Genomic DNA, 23,075 nt, shown 5'->3' with positions numbered 1-23,075 from the left:
GGTTCTTTTGTTCTCCTGAAACCTTTTCTACAGAAATCATGCTCTAAATTCTATGTTTAAGACCATCAGACACTCGCTAGTGATTCCGATGTCCCGTTATGGGGGTTTTCGTAAACTTACCACCATGCTGGATCCAGATGCCCCTTCCAGGGCACTGGTTAACGCTGCACTTAGCTGACTCGAAGCTTAACACAGAATCTCTGTTTTCATTGGAGCATAAATTCTTTTTGAATGGAGAGTCCGACCCTGTTGTTTTACTAATGAACAAAGACTCACATGGTGGGCAGGGAAATTGTGTATCCCCGTAACCAACGGCTCAGCAGCAAGTGGGCCCAAGTACCCTGGCTGCCTCCCTTCCCAGTGTCCCTGGAGCCTCACGCACACACTAGAAAGGCAAGTCCCACGTGTTCTAGAAGAGCTGGCCACAGCTTGGCGTCAAATAGCCTGGCCACAGTCCCTCCCTGATGAGCTGAGGCTCAGCCCCAGCACCTCCTGTGGGCGTCAGGTGTCAGGAACGTGATTTCTCTGCTGGGAACTTTGCAGGGCAGTTCTTGAGTAGCAGCACCTTACTAGCAGCGACTTTCACAGCTGTTTCCTTAGGAGCAGCGCCTACCAAGGACACAGCCGAGATTCAGGCTGGCCATGCCACAGGCTAATTAGCCTTGCTCACTTTGGGCTCCATAGATCCTCCCAGACTCATCTCAGGCAGGCTGTCTCTACTGCCAGCATTCATCTGTGAAGCAATGAGAGGCAAACAGTTGCATTCATAAAACAAGAACAAAAACAAAACAGAAAAAATAGTCAGTTAAAGCAGGGAATCATCACATAGGCCACCCACTTCACCCTGCCTTAAAGTATCTGTGTACATTTGACACTGGTATTTTGATGCAGGGCCTTTGGGATTGGCTTACAGACTGTAGCTAAGAGTTGACTTCTGTATATAAACCACCCAGCAATTTGTCACCTGAGTTTATAGCTGCTTCTTTAAGTGGAAGGGAAGCTCAGACCTCCGACTGCCAGCCATCTGAGGACATAATCCGTCTCATCCTGTCCATTTTGCAGTGTGTTGGAAATCTTTCTGAGTGACTTGCTTCTTTCCAGGGTTCTCAAACTGTTACAGAAAGAAACGCTGATCTCCGTGCTAATGTTCCCTCGGTTCATACACTTTTTCAGCAAGTTGCATATACAGCAAGAGTGAGCCCAGCCAACGGGGTCCGGCCACCGTCAGTAACCCTGGGTAACCAGGTGTCCTGGGCCCCTCCATGGAGGATGCTGGTCTCCGGGGCACTCACTCAGGGCCAAACAATGGCAAAGGGCACCCCCTTCCTGGCGTCTCGGTGCCAAGTCCTGCCATGTCTCAGCCATCCTTTGATTTCACAATGAAAAGGGTCCATTGCTGTTTGCCCACTGCATGGCAGGGAACAGGGGAACAGCCCTGAGAAACTTCAGGAAGGAAGTGTGCACTGCAGGAATGAGGAATCAGAGCCAGCACAGAGGAGGCATTAGCAAAAACCCATGGGCCTTCATGGGCATCAGGAACTAGGGCCCTGCTGCAATCCTCCCTTAGTGCTCCAGCCTGCAGGGGACTCGGAGTCAGCAGCCTCCTGAGCCTCTGGCCAAAGCTGTAACACAGGTGTTCCTGCTCCAGCCTCACCTGGGCAGTGCTACTTGGGTGGTCCTCACAGGTGCTGACGGGGAATCTGGCACAGTGCTCCAGCTCTGACTGAGGCACCCGATGAGGCTCAGACACTTAACACTGCGGTGCCTTGTCCCCGCTCCCCCCAGGTATGCAACAACAGGAAGAACTGCCACTGTGAGGCCCACTGGGCGCCTCCCTTCTGTGACAAGTTCGGCTTTGGAGGGAGCACGGACAGCGGCCCCATCCGGCAGGCAGGTCAGTGAGGCCCCTGGTCCTGGGGAGGGACGTGGGGGTGGGGAAGAGCCGGAGGGCTGGCTGGCCTGCCGTGTGAGTGCAGGTGCAGCCACACAAGCAGGATCCACGCCCCCTGTGCTCTGGCGCAGCTCGGAGCCTCCCCTGTTTCCAAAGGCCCCCTGGCTCTCACCTGATCCTTCTTCACTAAGGCTCAGTGGCTGCGCTGGCCGGCTCCTTGGTCTGCGGCGCTTTCTCAGCTAAGGTGATGTCTATGGTGAGGTGCCAAGTGGGTATGAACGTCATCATCACATCAAAAGACCTTGTACAGGCCAGCCTTTGTGTGTTGGGGCCAAGAGCTGTGAAGCTGGATACCTTCCATAACTGTGACTAGAGAGCCAGCCACCTCTTCGCCAGGGTAGAGGCCTCCGCAGCCTCCGGAAGACCAGCAAGTCACGTGAAGGCCTTTGCCCAGTGTGCCGCCGCTCCTTACACGACTCTCCAGCAGGCGTACGATTAGCTAGAGGGCCTGAGGCGCAGAGAAGAGAAGTAACTCACTCAAAGGCACACAGCTAGCTTCTGTCCCCAAAGCAGCGCTGATGGCAGCTGTGCCAGAAGCCTTAGCGCCTTTCTCCCCAGATGACCTTTCAAAAGGTCTCCGACTGCGGGGCTCTTTTCTCTGTGCTCTCTGCAGAGGGCCAGCAGGGGGCGCTGCTGGGGAGCAGGAGCAGGTGGGCACTGACCTGCTGCCTCTTTGGCACATCCGTGGCACTTCCACGGTGATCAGTGCTGTCACAGAGGAGATCATGCGTCCCCAAAGCTGGCTGCGACTAGCAGTACTGGATCTGTGGCTTTGCCATGGTTTCCATGACAACAGACACAACACTGCTCTGCAGGGCTCCGGAGGGGACAGCAGCCTACCAGGCTCATCTGCACAGGCAGCAGAGAAAAGGGCAACAGTCCCCTTGCCTTGCGTGTGGACCAGCTTCAGTGCCAGTCCTTGGAGAACTCCAGTTACCAGTCTTTTAGGCTCTAGGCTCGGGCCTCAAACAAGTAGAGAAAGAATCAGAAAGTCTTTGACCAGAAGTTCCCACCCTTTCTTTACGGAGCATCATTGCAGGGGTAAGCAAGAGCGAAGGCTGCCATACCCTGCCCTTCACGGCCTCCCAGCCTTGGCAGCTGAGACCCTGCTGCAACTTAGCACCCCGCGAGGACTTCAAGTGCTTAGTGCACAAAAATAGCAAGGTTTGTTTTTTCAGTTTAGGACAGAGCTCCTCGGCACCCCTCCTATTTCTGCTCAGGTGGGCTTCCTTGGCACCCAAAGACCTGGAGAAGGGAGCAAGCCCTGTGGGCCTCTCTCTTCCACACGGGCACATGTGACTAGTGTGCTCAGGTGTTAAGGGTGTCTGTGAAGGTGAGGAGCCCATAGGGACCCTGCCCTCCACTGCACCAAGTAAAAAGGTTCAAAATGAACCCCGGAAGAGCCCAACCATTCCCATCATTTTCTCAAGGACGGTGCACTGTAAGCGCCTCCCTCACACAGGGACCAGGGAGCGCTGGATACAGGATGCTCGACCCCGCAGCTGGCTGAGCGTGGAGGGCAGCGGGGGTGCAGGAGGGCCGGGGAAGGTGGAATCATTATCACGGCTGTCACCAGAAGCCCTAAAGGCTGTTGCACACCTACTATGCAGATCACACCCTGATCACTGCTGGTGGAAAAATAGACACAAATGAATTGAAATCCCTGCTCTCAAGGAATCCACAGTCCAGGTGAAATGGCAAGTCACCCTGCTCTAACTCCCAGCATTTCATGGCTCCCCAGACATAGCCTCCAACCGTAGCTGCAGCCAGAAACCGGCCTGAAGGTAGCACCTCCCCTTCCTTTCCAGGCCCTGGGAAGGTCCCTTCAGTGTCCTAACAAGGGAACTAAAATTACACAAAAAGCCAGGCAATCACAGGCGGCACACACCTGTGATCTCAGTACCTGGGAGACTGAGACAGAAGGATCACAGGCTTGAGACCAGCCTCAGCAATTTAGTGAGACTCTCAGCGACCTATCAAGACCCATTTCAAAACAAACAAAAACAAATTAAACAGAGTTGGAGTGTAGCTGAAAGATAAAATGCTCCTGCATTCGATTTCCAGTGCCACACACAAAAAATAAATAAATTACACAAAAAAGTTTTCATAGAGAAAATAAATAGCATCCTCCCAGAGGAAGGGGTTTTCTGCCAAAGGCTATTATTTTTGTCCCTAACTTATCGAAACAAATCCCAGAGAGATTTCATTTAGACTCTGATTTTTCTTTTTCTACTATCCAATTTGAAATGTCCAGAAATAAAAAGTCTTCTAAAAAAGTACGCAGCAGGCTGAAGCTGCCTGCAACTCTAAAGGATGGGGAGGCCAGGACTCGGCACATCCGTGAGGAGGGTGGGGCCACCTTAGCCTGGGCGCCGCTGGCTCCCGTGGGACTACAGTGGAGGTTCCCTGCGGCTCTCTTGGCCACCAGGATTTCACTCTGCTGTCGCCATGTTTGGGAGGCTGTCCGTCCCGCCGTGGTCCAGCCCACCAGGACGGATTCCTATGTTGCAAGTTCTAGAGTCATCGCAGATGAGTGACGGCCAGCGAAGACTGAACCTCAAAGTCGACCTCAGAACTAAGACGAACCTATTAGTCACCTTTCAGCCACACACTCCCTTCATTTCTCCAAAGTCTGCTCTTCCCTAAATGTCACGGTTTGATAACCTCCTGGCTCACGAGAACGCCTCCTCCTGGGGGGCGCATGTGTTTTATTTTAGATAACCAAGGCTTGACGGTCGGAATCCTGCTGACCATCCTGTGCCTCCTCACGGCTGGATTTGTGGTTTATCTCAAAAGGAAGACCCTCATACGACTACTGTTTGCCAACAGGAAAAGCACCATTGAGAAGCTAAGGTACCCTGGGTTCAGGCTCTTGCATTTCAAGAAATGATGGTTGGAAAATGCAGCAAGATGCTTCCACCTCACATCCTTAGGAAAGAAAGGCTCGGACTTTCTGGATAGTGAACTCCCCTCCCCCCTTGCATTCATAGTTTTTATAAGACATGGGGACACTAATGTGTCTTCATCCACGGGGATGGCTTGTGGTCCAACATGCTGAAGGTCATCATTGCTGAAGTGCCAGCTTCGTGCAAAACATCCCCCAGGTATCACAAGGCTGTGTTTCTGTGGGCTGCGAGACCTCATTGGACAGAACAGTAACTCTGGGGGAGGGAAGAAGGAGGGAATCAATATGTGTCCTTTAATCTGGCAAGAGTGTCAGATAATTTTTTTCTTTTCATGTTTATCGCACTAAGCTAAAATAAGTAAAATATATTATGAGTGTCTCTGAGCAACATATAAAGGACAGAGCCAGGGAGAAGGGAGACACCTTTGGGATTATGTGTTGCAGGTGCGTGGGCCCTTCCCGGGCTCCCAGGGGCTCCCGGCCTGGTCAGGCTCACCTCACCCACCTCGGGAAAGGCCTGCCGAGTAGACTGCCACATGCCAACACACCAAAGGTAAGTGTGGGCCATGCACAAAGATACAAGATTGAATCAAAATGGCATTCTGTGAAACTCCAAGGCCCTGCCTTCCATCCAGTGAGTGCGTGCTGAGTCAGGGTCCCTGCGATGGCTTAGGCCTGGAGAGGCCCACAGAGACCCGGTAGAAGCCCCATTAGGGACTGCTGGGCAGTCCATGTGCCCCACATGATATGGTGGGGCATTGTAACTCACGATCCCTCCAATCACCTGGGATGGGACATTCCTACAGAACCCACCAGGTGTGCAGCCCAAGCAGGTTCCTGGGACCCTCTTATGGCTTCCAAAGGCCGCCCACTGGGTTTGGGTGAGCTTCTGAGGCCTGCCTAGAGAATTTCTCAGTTCTGTCCATTTTGCTCCAGCTCAGAGCTATAGAAGCCCTGTCCACCCCATCTTTTCAAATAGATGGATTCTTAGTCCAGAGCACCTCATGATGCCCTACAGCCTCTAATTCTCCTGCTACCCCGGGGAATTGCTACCAGAGTTCACTCCTATATTTAGTTTTTTTTTCCCCACTAGGTTTCTTTGTTAATGTATCCAAAAGAATTTTTGAATAGCGAACTCGTTCAAAAAAAAGAATCCAGATCACAACAGGGAACAAGATGTCAAGAAATGAGAAATAACTGGGAAAAAGCATTATTACACATTCAGCAGACAGTTGACTTTTATCTCCCTTGATCTAAAGAGTAGAATGTGGGGGTCCGTTCCTCATTCCTGACCAACCCTACACCCCTCACCTCCAGACCTGGGGCCATGGGTATGGACCGCTTCCTCTCTGAGAGCCGAAAGCATAGCTTGATTTTTTAAAGCCAAAAGTGTGACATGACCCAGTGTTCATCCACAGCAAATGCATAAACAAACGATGGTATTTACACAGTAGAATTATGCTGAGCAATAGGAAGGCACCAACCACTGGTCTACATCCAGAGAAGGTGGATCTCAAAATAATTACTCGGAGCAAACAAAGTGCTTCAGTCAGCATCCACACCACTGTGACCCCAACACCTGGCGTGGACGGCTCAAAGGAAGGAAGAATTATTTGCTGAAGGATCTATGGATCTAGCTATATATTCATTCCATTTTATGCCAGCTGCCAAGCAGGAGCCAGGGCTGCAGGTCCTTAGGGAATGATGGCAGGGAGCAGAGAAAGAAAGCAAAAGGTCAGAGAGGGGAGGGGGTTAGAGCCCGAGGCTGCAGCTGGGCAGGACCCACCACACCCCCGGGCTCAGCTCTGACCATGGCAGCCTCCAGGGCTGGGGGTGCAGGGGACATTTTTTTAATCCAAACCGTAACAAGAGGCAAAACAAAACAAGAGTACACACTCTACAATCCTACTTATATGCAACTCTAAAAATTAAAAGCTAATTTATGATGACAGAGAGTAGGTCAGTGCTTGCCAAGCACAGGGGATGGTGGTGAGGGAGGAAAGGGTGACCAGGAAACCCTTTGGGTGAGGGATGTGCCCACCGATGTCTGGTTCTAAGAGCTTCAGCTTCGTGGTGTAAATGTAGGTCAAAAGTGCCAAGTTGTGCACATTAAAAAATGTGCAGGAATTGTCTATAAATACCCCAATAAAGCTGTTTTTATTTTTTTAAGATTTAAAGGAGCTTATTAAAAAGATAGAAATACAGAAGACAGTTACAGCCCCATGCCATTCAGGAATGGCATGAGGGGTGTCTCGAATGAATTCACCCAAAGCTGTTTTTAAAGAGAGAAAGGAAGAGGGAGAAAGGAGTGGGGGTGAGGTACAAGCTCTGCTGCCTCTCTTCTGATGTGTCTCTGAACAGCCAGAGACTGTGGGGCGAGGTCTCCAGATGCAAGCCCAAGCCAGCTTCCTCAGGGCTGGACTCTATGCCCTTAGTTCACGGTCAGCCTCCCAAGCGCTGGGCTGTGCCCTGTCTTCACACCTCCTTGCTAATTAATTCCTTTGCAATCTGAGTCTGTGCCTCGTCCTTACTATGTCCTCACCTATGTGTTAATTAAACCAGATTTTTAAAATCTAAATAAAGGGCTGGGCGTGGTGGCGCACAATCCCCACGCTTGGGAGGCAGAGACAGGAGGATCACGCAGGTTCGAAGTCAGCCGCCCTGGCTTAAGAGACCCTGTTTCCAAATAAAAAGTATAAAATAGGTCTGGGAGTGTAGCCCGGAGGTAGAAGGGCTTCCAGGAACCCCAGTACCACCAAAAAAAAAAAAAAAAAAAATCTAAATAAAAATATCCCTGTTCAAAACTGGGCATGTGGTACATGTTTGTAATCCCAGTACTTGGGAGGCTGAGCCAGCCTCAGCAATGTAGCAAGGCCCTGGGCAACTTAGTGAGACCCTGTTTCAAAATAAAAATAGGTCGGGTGTATTCATTCGAGTCACCCCTCCATGCCAGTCTGGTATGGAGCTGTACCTATCTTCTGTATTTCTATCTTTTTAATAAACTTCTTTAAATCTTAAAAAATAAAAAATAAAAATAAAAAATAAATATGTCTGGGTGTGTAGCTCAGAGGTAGAATGCCCCTGGGTTCAATCCTTACTACCACACACATACCAAAAAAAAAAAAAAAAAAAAAAAAAAAGCCGAGCGTGGTGGCGCACGCTTGTAATCCCTGTGCTTGGGAGGCAGAGACAGGAGGATCACGCAGGTTCGAAGCCAGCCGCACTGTCTTAAGAGACCCTGTTTCCAAATAAAAAAAAATATAAAATAGGCCTGGGAGTATAGCCTGGAGGTAGAGGGGCTTCCAGGAACCCCAGTACCACCAAAAAGAAAATAACAAAAACACAAACAAAAAGATCATCTAATCCTCTCTTCCAGATCTGTTAGAGTGTTAGAGTTTTGATGTATAAATACATAAAAACAGAGTCCTTCTTATAGACATCTGGATTTCTTTCCAGTGCCCCACCTCCTCCACCCTCAGTCATAGCAAACCGTGAACACTGCTTTGTCTTTGGGATTCCTAATATTCTTTAACTCACTACCTCATGGCTCTTCGGCCCACAGGACAGAAGACTGCTGCAGTGTTCAAATGTTGACATCAGCAGACCCTTCACCGCCCTGGCCGCCCCTCAGCCCCACTCACCTCGGCGAGTGCTCCCACCCCTCCACCAGGCCCCGAGGGCACCTGGCGGCCCTGCCAGACCCCTGCCAGCCAACCCTGTGCTCCAGCAGGCCCAGGTATGCCTCCGGAGCTCACTAGGTGGGCCATATCTGGGCTCTGTTTTCTTCTCATGTGTGAACTTGGGCAAATCACTGAACTTTTCAGTGCCAGTTGGTGAGCATATTTGGATATCTAATTTTTGCTATTGTGAACAGCTCTGTTATGAAGATTTGGATTGACAAATGTTGGGCCTTTAAATTCCTTTAGGACAGAGTCTTATAAGTGAAATATTGGGTTGAAAAACAATCTGGCCATTTAAAGCCTCATAATATAAGGTTCAATCTTTTTTCATAATAATTAGATACATTTGTATTCTCAAATTATTATTGTCTCTCTACCCAGGACTTGGCTAGTATAAAATATTTAATATATTTTATATTAAATATTAAATAAATAATATTAAAAAATATTTAGTATAAAATATTTATATTTGGATAGTATAAAATATAAAACATTTCAAAGTTTTGCCAATTTGGTATATGGCTTCATTCTTTTGTGTCTGATAGTTTGTCCAGTTACTGAGAGAGAGCATCAAAGTCTTCAACTATACTTGTGTCCTCTTGAGTCCACCAGTTGTTTGCTCCCGACTTATTGAAGCGCTCTGTTATTTGTGACATACATAAGTAGGTTCCTGTGTCATCTTGGTGAATTGTAAGGTTCCTGTCATCTATGAATTGCCTCTCTTTAGCTCTGGTCATTCTGACATTGATGTATCCACGTTAGTTTTCTTTACGTTAGTGTGTACAAAGTATGAATTTCTCTACCCTTTACTCTTAACATACCTATGGCATTACATTTGAAAAGAATTCCCTGTAGATGACATGTAATTGGGTCATATATTTTTTCATCCATTCTGATAGTCACTAGCTTTAAGTATATATATTTACACCGTTTACATTTATTGCAATTATTTATTAGAATTTAGTCGATCATTTCAATATTTTATTTGTTCCTTCTAGGTTTTGTTTCATTGCGCTCCCTCTCCTGTGACTTAGTTGAACATTTTTTATTTCCCTGAATATATGTTTTTGTGTAGTTTCATGTATTACTGCTCTAGGACAGGGCTTCTCAACCTCAGTGTTTTGACATTTGGGGCTGAATAACTTTTTGTTGTGTGGGAATTTTGTGTCCATTATGAGAATTTTAGCAGCCTCTGACCTCTACCAACTAGACGGTAATAACCCTTGTAATTGTGTCTCCAAACATTGCTACATGTCCTTGAGGAACAAAGTCACTTGGTCTAAAGATTATTATTTATCATATTCTACTAGTAGCAATATTTTTCACCTCAGGTGGAATGTATAAACTACCAGCTCTTAGGTCCCTTTATCTCCTTTCTTTGTGACATAGATGTGTTAAATTTTACCTTTCTGTACATTAAGAACCACTTCAGATGTTGTAATTTTTGCTTGCAGCCAAACATATTTACCCTTTCCATTTATTCTTCACTCTTGACATTCCAAATTTCTTTGTATCATTTTCTTTCAGCCTGAATTTTTTTCTTTGCCTTTTAACCAAGTCTGTTCATGACCATTTTTCAGTTCCCATTCATCTGAGCATGTCTTTTATTTCAGTTTTATTAGTGAAGAGCATTTCCACTGAATATAGAATTATGAGTTGACTCTTTTCTGGTACTTGAAAGGATGTTATTCTCATTCCTTCTGGCTTCCACAGTGATGCTAAATCCACTGAAAGTTCTGCCCACAGTTTTTCTCCAAGGAAGGCAGATAGAGCCTCGGAGTCACTGGGCAGTCTACGTTCTTTCTCAACTTTCAGAGTCTTCTATCCATTGCTTTACAAATTCTTTCCAGAAGTTTTCTATTATAATTAGTTGGAGGAATAGGGTGGCATATTCTTATTCCATCTTGGCTGGACTTTATTTATTTTTGTATTTCTTTGGTTACTGCCTTACTCATATTGCTTTATGTATATCTAATAACCATTGGTATTACAGTAAACTGGCTCATTAAAAAAAAAAAAAGCCCTAACTTATTTCTCTGTTTCTCTGCTGTAAAAATTCCCACTTGGGCCATGTCTCAGTCAACATGGCCACCTGTCTAAATCATCACCCAGTAAATCCATCGCAACAGATCTACCCAGGGATGAGACTCTGAGCCTCATGATTTAACGACATCAACTCTGAACCTTGATGCACGAGCTCTTCGGGGCCCAACTGCAAGCTCTTTGTTTGACTTCACCAAAGACAAGTGACTTCGCTACCATGACCCAGGACCACGACCACTGACCGCGTGCACTGTCTGTGCACTGTCTCTTCCTGTCCTTTGTCCCTTTTTATTCTACTTGCGAGGTAGAGTTTTTCTTCCTGAATTATAAGATTTTCTATTTAAAATATTATATAACTTATTATAGTTTTGATTTTTGTCATAAGAAGACCTTTGGTTTTAAACACTGCATTTATTAATCTTTCCTTTTGTGAATTCTCCCGTTCCTTCTTGCTTGTGAAGCCCTCTCCCATTTCAGTGTCAGTTTAGATCCACGTCTCATTTCTTCTGTTGATTCAGTTGGCTGTCGACGGTTCTGTTCCCTTTGTTTTTCTAAGCTTTCTTGGACTGGCGTTGGAGCCAGGCAGTGAGCACACCCTTCACTGTGGACTTCTTTGAGAATCTGATGAAAGCTATAGGCCCTCAAAAAATACTCCAACACTCAGCATTTCGCACACATATTTCAGGTACCACAGGGCCAAATGTGCCTACTCTGTGGATTTCCTCATACCGATCTTTTTTTATTCCTCCCTTTAAGCAACTCACCTGTTCATTGTATCAAACTGGGACTGCCTCTCACCGACCACAGGATCACAAGAAAGCTATTCTTGCACGCTGACATCTTCTCTCCCACAGCAGAAAATGTCCACAGAAGTAACTCTTTCAAGATTTCCTTTAAAGCAGAGCCCCAAAAGGCACGCGTTCTGTTTAATGAAGCTAAGGAAATGTCACCCCTCAGCCGCTGCTCGCAGAGAAATCCACATTTCCCACTCCAGGCTGGTGTCGCCTGGCACCTTTCCGAGACACGTGGAGACATGTGATATAGATTAAGTGCATGATTTCTCTCTCATCACACAGAGAGCCCTGAGGTTAACTCCATGCAGGAGAACGTGTGGCGGTGGCTCTTGTTTGGCAGCGTTCGTGGAATCCACTGACACTTTACCACTTTGCAATACCCCATGTCCTGCCCGACACAACACGACGCACACACAGCCACACGGCCGACCCTGCTTCATTTGCCCAAATTTACCATGCACACATTCTGGAAGGAAAGAAAACACCATCACAAACACTGGATTGGTCAACTTTTCATTTAAAGGGTGAATGAGTCCTTAATAGAAAACATGTCTTCTTCTATAAAATGTTCTGTTTGATTTTTAAAAAATCAAGGACAGTTGAATCAACTGATTTTCTTATCCACAGACATACCTTTCCAAAGTACCGTTTCCTTCATGGTAAAATGACCTTGGAATTCAAGCTCCTCATCCTGGCTCCTTAGTCTCGATAGAGGAAACAAGCTCTAATTTCTTTTTCAGCCTGTCAGCTATTTGAGAGGAAATAATTCCATGTCTTCATCTCGCTGTTGACTGGCTACTGCCAAGCTCTGCTGAAACACAGCCAGGGTGGGAATGGCAAAGTGGGCCGGAGAGAGGAATAGAGAGAGGAAAGGAAAGAGAGGCGAGAGGGCGTCTGATCACCTGCGTGTGCTAGGATATTTCCTCTGTGCTTCCCGTCGGATGTTCCCCCACCCTGACTTGCATATTAGATTTGTAATCCATCAGGAACAGGCATTTAAACCGGGGAGATAAGGCAAGTCAGTGTGCATTTGCAGAGGGCAAGCCGCTTGGGAAGCACCAACCGCTTCTGGGAAGAGCACGCGTCAGCTCTAGGAAGGGAAGAAGAAGAAAGAAAAATGGAAAATTACAGCCCGATGCAGTGGCGCACACCTCTAATACCACTACTTGAGAGGACTGAGCTAAGAGGTTCGCAGGTTCCAGGCCAGCCTCAGCAACTTAGCAAGACCCTCGGCAACTTAAAATGATTCTGTTTCAAAATAAAAAATAAAATGCAGATATAGCTCAGAGGTAGAATGCCTAGGTTCCCTCCCCAGTACAAAAAGGAAGTTACAGGCGGAGCTAAGGGCGCACCTGAGGGTGTTTATGAGAGACTCCTTTTAAGTCATGAGGCTTAAGAAGTCAATTTTACTCTGTTTTTTTTTTTTTAAATAAAGAGAGTTATACACATAAAATGGAGAGAATACAAGGGCAAAGAAAAAGCAGGTATGTTAAGCAGAATTCTGAAAGGGGCTTTGCTGGGAAGGGTGGAGCAGCAGAAGCTTTAGACCCCAAGTCACTGGGGCCAGGACGGGGATAGCAGGGATTGCGAGAGCCCAGCATGAGAGGGAAGGAGGCCCCTCTTGCTTTCAGGCCTCCAAGCCGTCCACTCGCTTGGCTTTGGGAAGTCAGGGGGACCTTGGGACTGCTCTGGGAGCCGAGAGGGAGAGCGTCCCTGAAACACAGGGCAGGCGGGGACTCTAAGAGGAAGGACAGGTGGCTGGGTTTTTCCATCTTCCTCATCTGCACACTGACTCTCTACATCCCAAGCCCTTGGGCAGAGTCTGTGGGTCGCAGCAAGCCAGTGTTCTCTGGAGTGGTTGGGGCGTGCAGGCGAAGCCCATGGGCAGGGTCACTGAACTTCTGGGAGGCGGGCACAGAGGGACAGACAGGCCACCCAGGATCCTCAGAAAGCACTGGACACAGACCGAATGTTCTACCAGAAAGGAGCTCAGATTGCTAAGCTTAAATTTAAGAAAAATAAGTGTGACCGCCCTCCTCCCAGAAAAGACTAGACGATTCAAGGCCACATAAGGGGTACTCCTAACTGCCAACCCCCAGGGTACATAACTGTATTCCTACAGAAGCGGGGAGGGGAAGGGACGAGGCCTTCAGAGGGGTCTCATTAGGTTTCTGGGACGCACCAAACTAAAATCCCTATGCAATCTACTCTGATTAATTGGGTCAATTGATTCCTTTAAACTTTAAACAAAAACATGCTCATTGTCGCAGCTAAGAAGTAAATGTTGCATTGCGCAGAAAATGACGTCTAGGCAAGGCCGTGCCAAGCAGCAGCAGATCTAAATGCAATTCTCTGTTGTCAGACTCAACTGTGCTTGAGCCGGAGGCACCCAAGAGGCACCGTCAGGGGACACAGGCGTCCTGAGCGGCAGGGACCCTCGGGTGTCACCTCGCGCTTGCCCACCCGCTTCCTCGACATTCACCCCGTAGAACCACCTTTGAACTACACCTGCTGGTGTGCGCTCACATTCAATGGGACACAGGGTCAAGTAGTTGATCCCCTGCTTCCCTGCAAAATGTTAGGAAGTGGTTTTCCTCCATCACTTGGAAGGCACATGGTGCCTTGGCAGTGAACTGTAGACCAAACTAAATGGCTGAGACGGGTTGTTTTCTATTTCTACTTTTTTTCTATTATTTTTTTCTTGCTACTGGGGATTGAACTCAGGAACATTCCACCTCTGAGTTACACCCCAGCATCTTTTATTATTATTATTCATTTTGACAGAGGGTCTGATTTCTTGGGGAATCTCACTAAGTAGTTGAGGCTGGCCTGGAACCTACACTCCTCCTGTCTCAACCTCCCTAGTACTGGATACCTGGCGCAGATTAACATCTTTAGAAGAAAAATAAGAAATAAAGGACAATCTAATTCTTTCAGAAAGACTGATTTTTACTAATTCAAAGTATTTTCCTGAGAAATCTTATAGGCCCATGAGAAAATTTACCAACCCTATATCTGGCCCAACAAGTCCACACTGCAGAAATCTCCACAAAACAGCAATGGCAGGATTCCTTTCTGCTTTTGTGCTTGTAACCAAATGGTATCTATGTGTGTGGGGGCTGTTGTTTTGATAGAAGAAGCTTCTAAATTGTGTTTTGAATTGTTATACAATAGCAAACTCACTGAGCATCATTGAGCGCACATCTGGTCCTACAGAACCAAGTGGCCGGCAGGCGTCTTCCCCGCTGATGCGCCCTGGCAGAGGAGGTGCTGTCATGAGCCTCACCTGACAGAGGAGGTCAGGGCACAGCGAGGCCCTTTGTGCATCCGTGAGGCAGCAGGAGAGCCAGGCTCAAGCCTCTCGCCACCTGCAGACTCACAGCGATGTGCAGCGATGGGTGGATGGGAGGAAGAACTCTGGTGGAAACACCATGCGTACGGTGCTCCCACTACCTCCGCCTCAGCACCTGCAGGCGCCCCTCCCTGTTTTGTCACAAGAAGCAAGGTGACCTGCTGGCCTCTGCAGAGCCTCCATTCTGTACCAAGGGGCCCCCAGCTCCCTCTGCTTCTGCTCAAAACCAGGTGGGGCGCCATCATTCCTGTCTGAACTGGAATGCCCATCCCATCATCAGAACCATCACATTAGCAGGAGCCCCACCCAGGACATCTGTGGTGTCTTCTCATTCAGCGCTTCCTGTAGGGGGGGATTTTAGCTCAGCATTTGATTAGACACACACTTCTCTTAATCAGCGCCCACCTGGGTCTGCATTGTAGCTGGTGTATAACAGCGTGTAAAACAAGACCAGCCAGTGTGGGGCAGGCTCCACCTCTGTGGAGGCTGCAGAACCATACAGCTTTGCCTAGGCAGCCACAGGAGGTGGGGGCAGGGAGACAGAGTATCATAAGGAGATCTAAATCCCCCTCCCCTTAATGTGAACAGAAAAAAATTGAACTGTTAATTTTTTTTTTTTTTTTTTTTTTTTTTTTTTGGTGGTACTGGGGTTCCTGGAAGCCCTTCTACCTCTGGGATACACTCCCAGACCTTTTTTTTTTTTTTTAATTTGGAAACAGGGTCTCGTAAGCCAGCGAGGCTGGCTCCGAACCAGCTCGATCCTCTTGTCTCAGCCTCCCAAGCGCGCTGGGATTACAAGCGTGCGCCACCACGCCCGGCCTTTTTTTTTTTTTTTTTTTTTTTGGTGGTACTAGAGATGGAACCCAGGGGCCTTCTACCTCTGAGCTACACTCCAGACCTATTTTATATTTTTTATTTGGAAACAGGGTCTCAAGCCAGCTGAGGCTGGCTTTGAAACTGCGCGATCCTCCTATCTCAGCCTCCCAAGTGCGGGGATTACAAGTGTGCGCCAAGGCTCCTGGCGAACTGTGATTTTTAGGTCAGTCAGGTTCAAATTAATTTGGCCTGCACACATTCATACCCCAACAAAGCATTAGGATACCTAACTGTTCTTTACCAGTGATAGCCGTGGTGCGCTACCCATCCTTTTTTTCCTCAATGGAAGGGGCTTAAGCGTGCAGGAGATGAATGGCCCCGGAGGGTCTCCTGGATGATAGAACAGGTGGACAGGTAGCTCAGGCTGCGTGGTGGAAGGGCTTTGTGGATGGTGTTGAGAGCGTCCCAGGTGTGAAGGAGAGTTGGAAGCAGAGGCCAGGCCCTGGAGGCGGCTCTCCAGCACCTCTTCTCTGTCATAAGCTGTGGTTTGCCTGAGGGAATGGAGGCCCTCCTATAGATCAGGTCTTCATAGTTCATCCAACTTCCCTGGGAGAACAGATTGATGAATGGATTTCCTTCCCTCATTGCGTCTGGGCATTTCTGATGAGCAGGCGCCTAGTCACCACATTCCCAGTCTCTGCAGGCCTCAGCCAACCACACAGGTCAGCAGGTCCACGCCCCACTCATAGCAGGCTGAATTCAGTGCACCAGAGAGCACTTTGAAAGTGTAGGCTCAACCTCACAGTGAACTGCCACCCCTGCCCTGAGCCTTCTGCAGTGCCACGAGGCCCCGTCCACCCTACTGCCCGAGAATGCCGGACGCCTGATCTGCCATCCAGAAGGCCCACCAGGGCTGAACACAGTGGACCCATAGGAAATACACAGATGTGCATTTCAGAGTGAAAATGGAGTCTTGTCAGGTACCAGCCCTGCTCTATGGGGCCATCGCATATAATGAGTCACGGATTAAAGAAAACTGAATCTAGTGCCCCGTCACTCTCAAATGAAGCTGCTGGGGTCTTGGACTCCTGCTCATCTCTTCTTGCTCCCTGCCCAGCACTTCAGAAACTTGACCCAAACTTTCCTTGGCTTCATGTCAAACTCTAATTGTTCACGTGACAACCCCATCAGCCATCTTTAAAGGTATGTGCTACAGTGGGAACACCCACTCCCGAAAGAACTTGGGAGAACATAAAATTGCTGGGAAAGCCGTCCAAGTGATTACAACATTCAAAGGGGCGTTTGTTTTCTGCTTATTTCTGTAACTATAAACACGCAGATTGCACATGAAAACCCGGTGCCTGGTAGCCTACCCTTTGCGTGCGTTAATAGGTAATGTATGTCTATAATTAATTATCTCCGCAGTATAAGGGGTTATGCAGAGAACAATTAGTCTCCCTCACACCTGTCACCAGGCTCCCTTCCCAGAAGCAATCACTGGGACTAGGCTTCTGCAGAAACAATATGGAACACAGGAAAATCTCTCTCTCTCTCTCTCTCTCTCTCTCTCTCTCTCTCTCTCTCTCTCTCTCTCCATCCCCTCTTCTCTTCCCTCTCCTGTCTCTCTGCAGAGATATAGAGATATTATGGAAATTTACAAACACTTGCAATGGGAGAGAAGAACAGAGGGGAATTTTGCCAACCCAACCCCCATACCTGTCAACTTGCCGTCCACATTTCTTCTCACGTCCTCGGTTTGAGTTCACATGGCAACACATTGCATACCTATTCCTACTCTGCTTACTTGACGCCTGTTCTATGCTATGCACGTCGTTCTTTTCCCTGACTGCATAGTAATTCGTTAGCAACATGGGCGTGACTGACTTAACCTGTTCCCCACGATGGCACCAAGGGCCTTTGTCAAGGATTTCTACTTCCACCCAGGGTGACAGTAGGGAAAATCCCCAAAGGCCCAGTTGCCGCACATAGAGCACGAGCCTCGGAACCTGGGTAGATCAGGGAGCCATGCCTCCCGAGGAGCTGCCCCATTCCTCTCCCTCAGCCCTTCACCCATGATATTTTTCCTTGCCAATCCGAAGAGTTAAAGAAATGGCATCTACATTGTTCTTTCTGTAAGGAAAAAGGAACATCTGGGTACAAGACTAAGATCCATTGGCTGTTTTCTCTTGCTTTTTCATAAACTGTCCTGTCACCTTTTCCATATTTTACCACCACGTACTACAAGCATTTTCGGTTTCTTTTACAATCATGAGCTCTTTTCACACATAAATACCCGCTCATTTGCTATATAGCATTGTGTATAAAATAAAGTAGGGATCTGGCTTTTTTTCTAGATGACTAAATAAAAATCTCAACACCAGCTATTGCATTTGTGTGTCTCTGGCCATTGTGGATCACAGTTTCCTTGTTACGTTTATCTGGTTTCTCAACTGCACTGAGCCCTCAAAGAGCCAGGTCAAGGGTTTAGTTGTACTAGCTTCCTTCTGCTATTTTCATTTTATAATTTTATTTTATTTTATTTACCCAGGGGCTTTCTACCTCTGGGCTACACTCCCAGACCTATTTTATACTTTATTTGGAAACAGGGTCTCACTAAGTTGCTGAGAGCCTCACTCAGTAGCTGAGGCTGGCTTCAAACCTGTGCGACCCTCCTCTCTCAGCCTCCCAAGCGCGGGGATTACAAGCGTGCACCACCACGCCCAGCTCCTTCAGCTACTTTAGACCATGGGGGGGTCCTTTGATTCCCCACCACCACCACAGGTTCAAAATGACAATGAACGTACCTTATTTACTTTGTGTTAGTTAAATGGAAATATCTTACATTAGTAGGAAGCATATACATAAGAAAGCTTTGATACACGGTAGTTCATAATTCTATAATTTTTCTAATTATTTTAGGCTTTTATCTGTACCATTTCCTTAAGTTTCCTTTGTTTGTCTAACTTATTACATTAAATGGTTTTTTTATTTTAATCCATGAAATATTGTTTCTGAATAGAAGCGTTTGAGTCCAAGAATTTCCCTCTAAATACTACTTTACCTGTGTTTATCGGTTCTAACTTGTACTAAATTTTATATTTTTAATTTTGTGGGTGTGTGGTGCTGGGAATGGAACCCAGGGGCATTCTACCTCCGAGCTACACCCCCAGCCCTATTTTTTATTTCTTTAGTTTGAAATAAGGCCCCACTAAATTGTGGAAGGCCTCACTAAGTAGCTGAGGCTGGTCAAAAACCTGGATCCTCCTGTCTCACACTTATAGGAAATATAAGTGTGTGCCACCACACCCAGATTGAATTTTATATTTTTAAAATAGTCTACATTTTCTCTTTTGTTTTTCTATTTGGTGTAGAAATTGAAATTATTTTTATTTCTTTGCTAGCTTTTTAAATATTAAAATATAGGAAAGAAAAAAGGATCTAAACTTTACCCACATTTATATTAAACAGAAATAACCATTGGAATATTTTTCTATATCTATTTAAATTTCAGATATATAAAAAAAGGAAAATCAAAAGATTATAAAGTCGCTATGATTTTCTATTTTAACCCCCCATTCAATCCCTGTCAAAAACTTGGTGCTAATTTTTACAGAGCCTTTTGAATATTTTTATATAATTATGTATCCATGAATAATATATAATATTTTTAGATTTACCTAAACAATATCAAACTGTGCTTAGCTTTATATGACTATACTTATATTTTTGTTTCTAAGCTTTTTCTTTTACTCTAATCAGAATACGCTAGCTTATCTTTTTGTTAAGCATGATAGGAAAATTTGTTCCACTAATTACAAAATCTGCTGCTGAAGTTTCTGATGCTGTTCACGCGTGGGTCCTCGCTGTTGTGTGTGTGTGTGTGTGTGTGTGTGTGTGTGTGTGTTACTTTTTACCACAACCTCATTTGGGTGGGGGGATTACCCATGAGGTATAGGATGAAGGTGTTGGGAGGTCACCTCCCTCCCGAGTGGGCTTGCCAGCCTCTGCCGGGTGGCCAGGAGGGTGGCAGTTTGTGACCACTTCAAATGTCCTGGTGACTTGACCACTGAACCACCCACAAGATGTGCTGTGGCTTCAAGACCTCGAGAACAATTAATGGCTCCAGGTTTATTTTCCTAGGATGATCTGCCCAGCGCCAAGGGAATTCTCCTTGCAGTCTTTGAGGGATATAGTAGTATGCATTTTCTTCTAGGAAACTCAACCTGAGGTCTCCTGTGCACAGCCCAGCTTTATTGGGAAGGAATCAGGGAGAGAATGATGTCCCATTTGAATAGGCCATTTGGTTTCTGCTCAGAGCCTGACCTTTCATTTCTTTATTCCTTGCTGTCAAAGGATAGCAAAGCAAAACCTCAGTTTTCCCCAATTTGGTAGATGCGCCCCAACTTCCATGGACTACTTATCTGCCCCAGCTTTGCCCTTCCCTTAGATTTTGGCCTGAGAGTATCTGAAACTCTTAGTATCTTGTAGTTATCTGATGTCTTTAAAAAATTAAAAATATATTTTATCCAGTAATTGCACTGGGTTTAAAGAAAAGGATGGGGTGAGGGACCGCTCTAACCCAGCCTGCTGCACTTCAGGATTTGGAAGACACACCTCCCACCATCAGTTAGTTCCACGATGCACGGTTGTGGTTTATAATATTTATATTCTTCCACTCTATAACCATTATTCCACAATTTTTTTAGCCAGAGATATGCTGAGCGTGTCTGGTGAGACATGTGTATGGCACCCGGGACCTGTGTGGCATCTGTGGGGTTTCCTGGCATAAATGTTCATTCTTCCTGCAGAGGTTTCTCTGGATGACAGGACGGTTCATTCCTGGTTATCAAGTGAAAGTTGTTAACAGTTGAGGCCTCCCTGGGATGGTGGTCGAGGCAAAGGGGTCATGTTGACATTTTTAAATATTTGTTTTCAAATCTCAAAACAAATTTTTGAGCTATGTGGCTACTGGTGGCATGAGAGCCTGGAGTGGAGGACTGGGACAAGCCAACAGCATACCTGGACTTTTCTCCAATATTTGGAAGGAGTTTAAGAAAGAAGGGGAGTAAGGTTTTAGCTCCTCACTTCCCAGTTCACAATGAAAGCAGATTGAAGGAGTGCTCGTCAAGTGCAAGCCACCTGCAGTCCTTCCAGCTGCCTGCAGACCGGTCTCCATGGCCAGACTGGATTCCTCTGAGAAAGCCAAGGTTTACAAAGGCAGCACAAAACGTGACACCAAAAAGGAGCGTGGACGCCGGGCATGGGGGTGCAGGCTTGTCACCCCAGCCTTCGGGAGGCTGAGACAGGAGGATCGGGGCTCCCGGCCAGCCTCAGCTGCTACATGGTGAAGCCCTTTTTGTAACTCAGTGAGACCCTGTTTCAGAATGAAGAATAAAAAATAGGGCGGGGGGTGTAGCTTGGAGGCAGAATGCCCCTGGGTTCCATCCCCAGTACTGCAAATAAATAAATAAATAAGTAAATAAATAAACAAATAAACAAATAAATAAATATAAAAAGAAGCGTGAACACATCGACCCCAACCCCCAGGTCAGCTGGGGCCTCATGCCACCATGTCTTCACTCCTGACTTCTGAAAATCAAGGACCCATCTTCCTGGGCCAACACCGCCGTTCCATAGCCCTCTTGTCCCAGTTAGGCCTGGCAGGAAACCAGCATCCTACCTGGCCCCATCTTTGCGTGTGACCTGTTTTGTGTTGCCTTCCCAAACCGAACCCTATCTGGGCCGTGGTGAGAGGGAGCAGATGGGGCTATGCCGTCCCAGGCCTCGAGTCAACACCTCCAATCAGCAGCATCTCAGCCATTTAGGCTCTTAACGCCATGGTAACCATATCATTTATACTCCAAAGCAGAGGATACATCTGAGAGAACATGATTAATAATTAAACAGGACCAGGAGCATAAGTTGGAACAATCCCAGGCAAACCAGAATGAATAGCCAGCCTAATTATCTTTCTCGGTTTCCATGATAAATTCAAATATATGGTGATAGACTGTAGCGCACGCCTCACTTTATCTCCAGCCTTGCAATGCAAACCTGACGTTATCTTCACTGCCAAGACTAGATGCTTAGTTATACTTAGCAGCAAAACTAGTCCCCTGGTAATGAGCTATTCGGTCCTTGAAGTCTTTGAGTTTGAGGAGTGTGTCCATTCATTGTTGTATGACACGCCACTATCTTGTTCATAGTTTTCTCTTACAGGAAATGGCACTGGATTTGTGACCTTAGTTTATTGCCCTGAGTTTGTCAGTAGGATCCTGGTGCTTCTGGAAGTAAATCCACTCTGTCAATCCCAGCTGTGGAGCAGCAGCAGCAGCGGCAACAGCTAACACTTGCTCCTCAGTGACCCCACACTGAGCTTTCCTACCTCAACCCTCCTGTCAGCCCTCCCCTCCTCTCCACTCACGAGGTAGTGAGTGCAGGATCTGGTTGGACTGCTCGGGGCCCATGTTCCTCCGGCAGGTCTTTGCCCCTCGCTAAGGCGTGCGCTCTAGTCTACATCCCACAGCCTATTTGTGTTTGAGATTGAGTACAGAAGAGTCACCTGGAAGGCTGTTCCCCGCCCAGTGGCGCTTCCCCAGCCCAATCTCCCTTTCGTTCCCACTCAGCAAATTCCCCACGCAGGCGTGGTTTGCAGACTCCTGTGGCATCTGCCTTTGGCTCTACTGTCGCATTTTTTTTATCTGGGCTCCAGTGGCTGCAGAGACTTAATTTCAGTGTGATAAGTGCCGTGAGAAATTCAACGTAGGTGTTTTTAAATCATTGATATAATCAGTGATGCATGCTAATGGCACAGAATAATGGGATTACCGTGGCAACGTCATACATACATATACCATAAATGATCATATCCACTTCCTGGTTCTTCCTTCCCTTACCCAATCATCTCCCTTCTACTTTCTTTTCATGCCCCCTCCTTTATTCCCCTACATTCTACACATGAGAGGAAGCATCTGATGCTTGTCTTTGTGAGTCTGGCTTACCTCAGTTAACAGAATGATCTCTAATTCAATCTATTTTCCTGAAAATGACATGATTTCATTCTTTTTTATGGTTGAATAATACTCCATTGTATATATACACCACATTTTCTTTACCTTTGTATAAATAATCCCAAAACTTGGCTACTGTGAATAATTCTGCAAATAAAAAACCATGGGTATGCAGTTACCCCTTATAGTATTCTGACTTTGATTCATTTGAAAATATATACACCCAGGAGTGGTATAACTAGATAGCGTGGCAGTTCTATGTTTAGTTTTTTATATTTATCTGTCAGGTGAACAGCTGGAAAGGATTTCTTCTCATTTCATAGGCTATCTTTTCACTCTGTTAATTGTTTCTTTGCTGTTCAGAATCTTCTTGATTTAAAAAAAAAAAAAACACTTGTCAATCCTTACTGCTGTTTCCTGAGCTACTGATTCCTGTTGGGGCAACTGCTACCTTCCTTTAGATCACGAAGTACTTCTCTTATGTATTCTAATAGGTCCAGTTTCAGATCTCACATTGAATACGT

General features: G+C 46.6%; 1 protein-coding gene across 1 annotated transcript in view; it reads left to right on the top strand.

Annotated features, from left to right (window-relative positions):
- ADAM12 (ADAM metallopeptidase domain 12) overlaps positions 1-23,075 on the top strand; it is a gene marked incomplete at both ends in the record, with an annotated part of 329,128 nt that overhangs the window by 293,928 nt on the left and 12,125 nt on the right. Inside the window, 4 exons of the mRNA XM_080694881.1 lie at positions 1,786-1,894; positions 4,669-4,804; positions 5,301-5,409; positions 8,419-8,592. Of these exons, the coding sequence (XP_080551007.1) occupies positions 1,786-1,894; positions 4,669-4,804; positions 5,301-5,409; positions 8,419-8,592 (528 nt within the window). The remainder of the gene's footprint in view (positions 1-1,785; positions 1,895-4,668; positions 4,805-5,300; positions 5,410-8,418; positions 8,593-23,075) is intronic.

Source organism: Muscardinus avellanarius (assembly GCF_963383645.1).
Source record: "Muscardinus avellanarius genome assembly, chromosome: 4".
Taxonomy (NCBI): domain Eukaryota; kingdom Metazoa; phylum Chordata; class Mammalia; order Rodentia; family Gliridae; genus Muscardinus; species Muscardinus avellanarius.
This window is presented reverse-complemented; position numbering and strand designations above follow the sequence as displayed.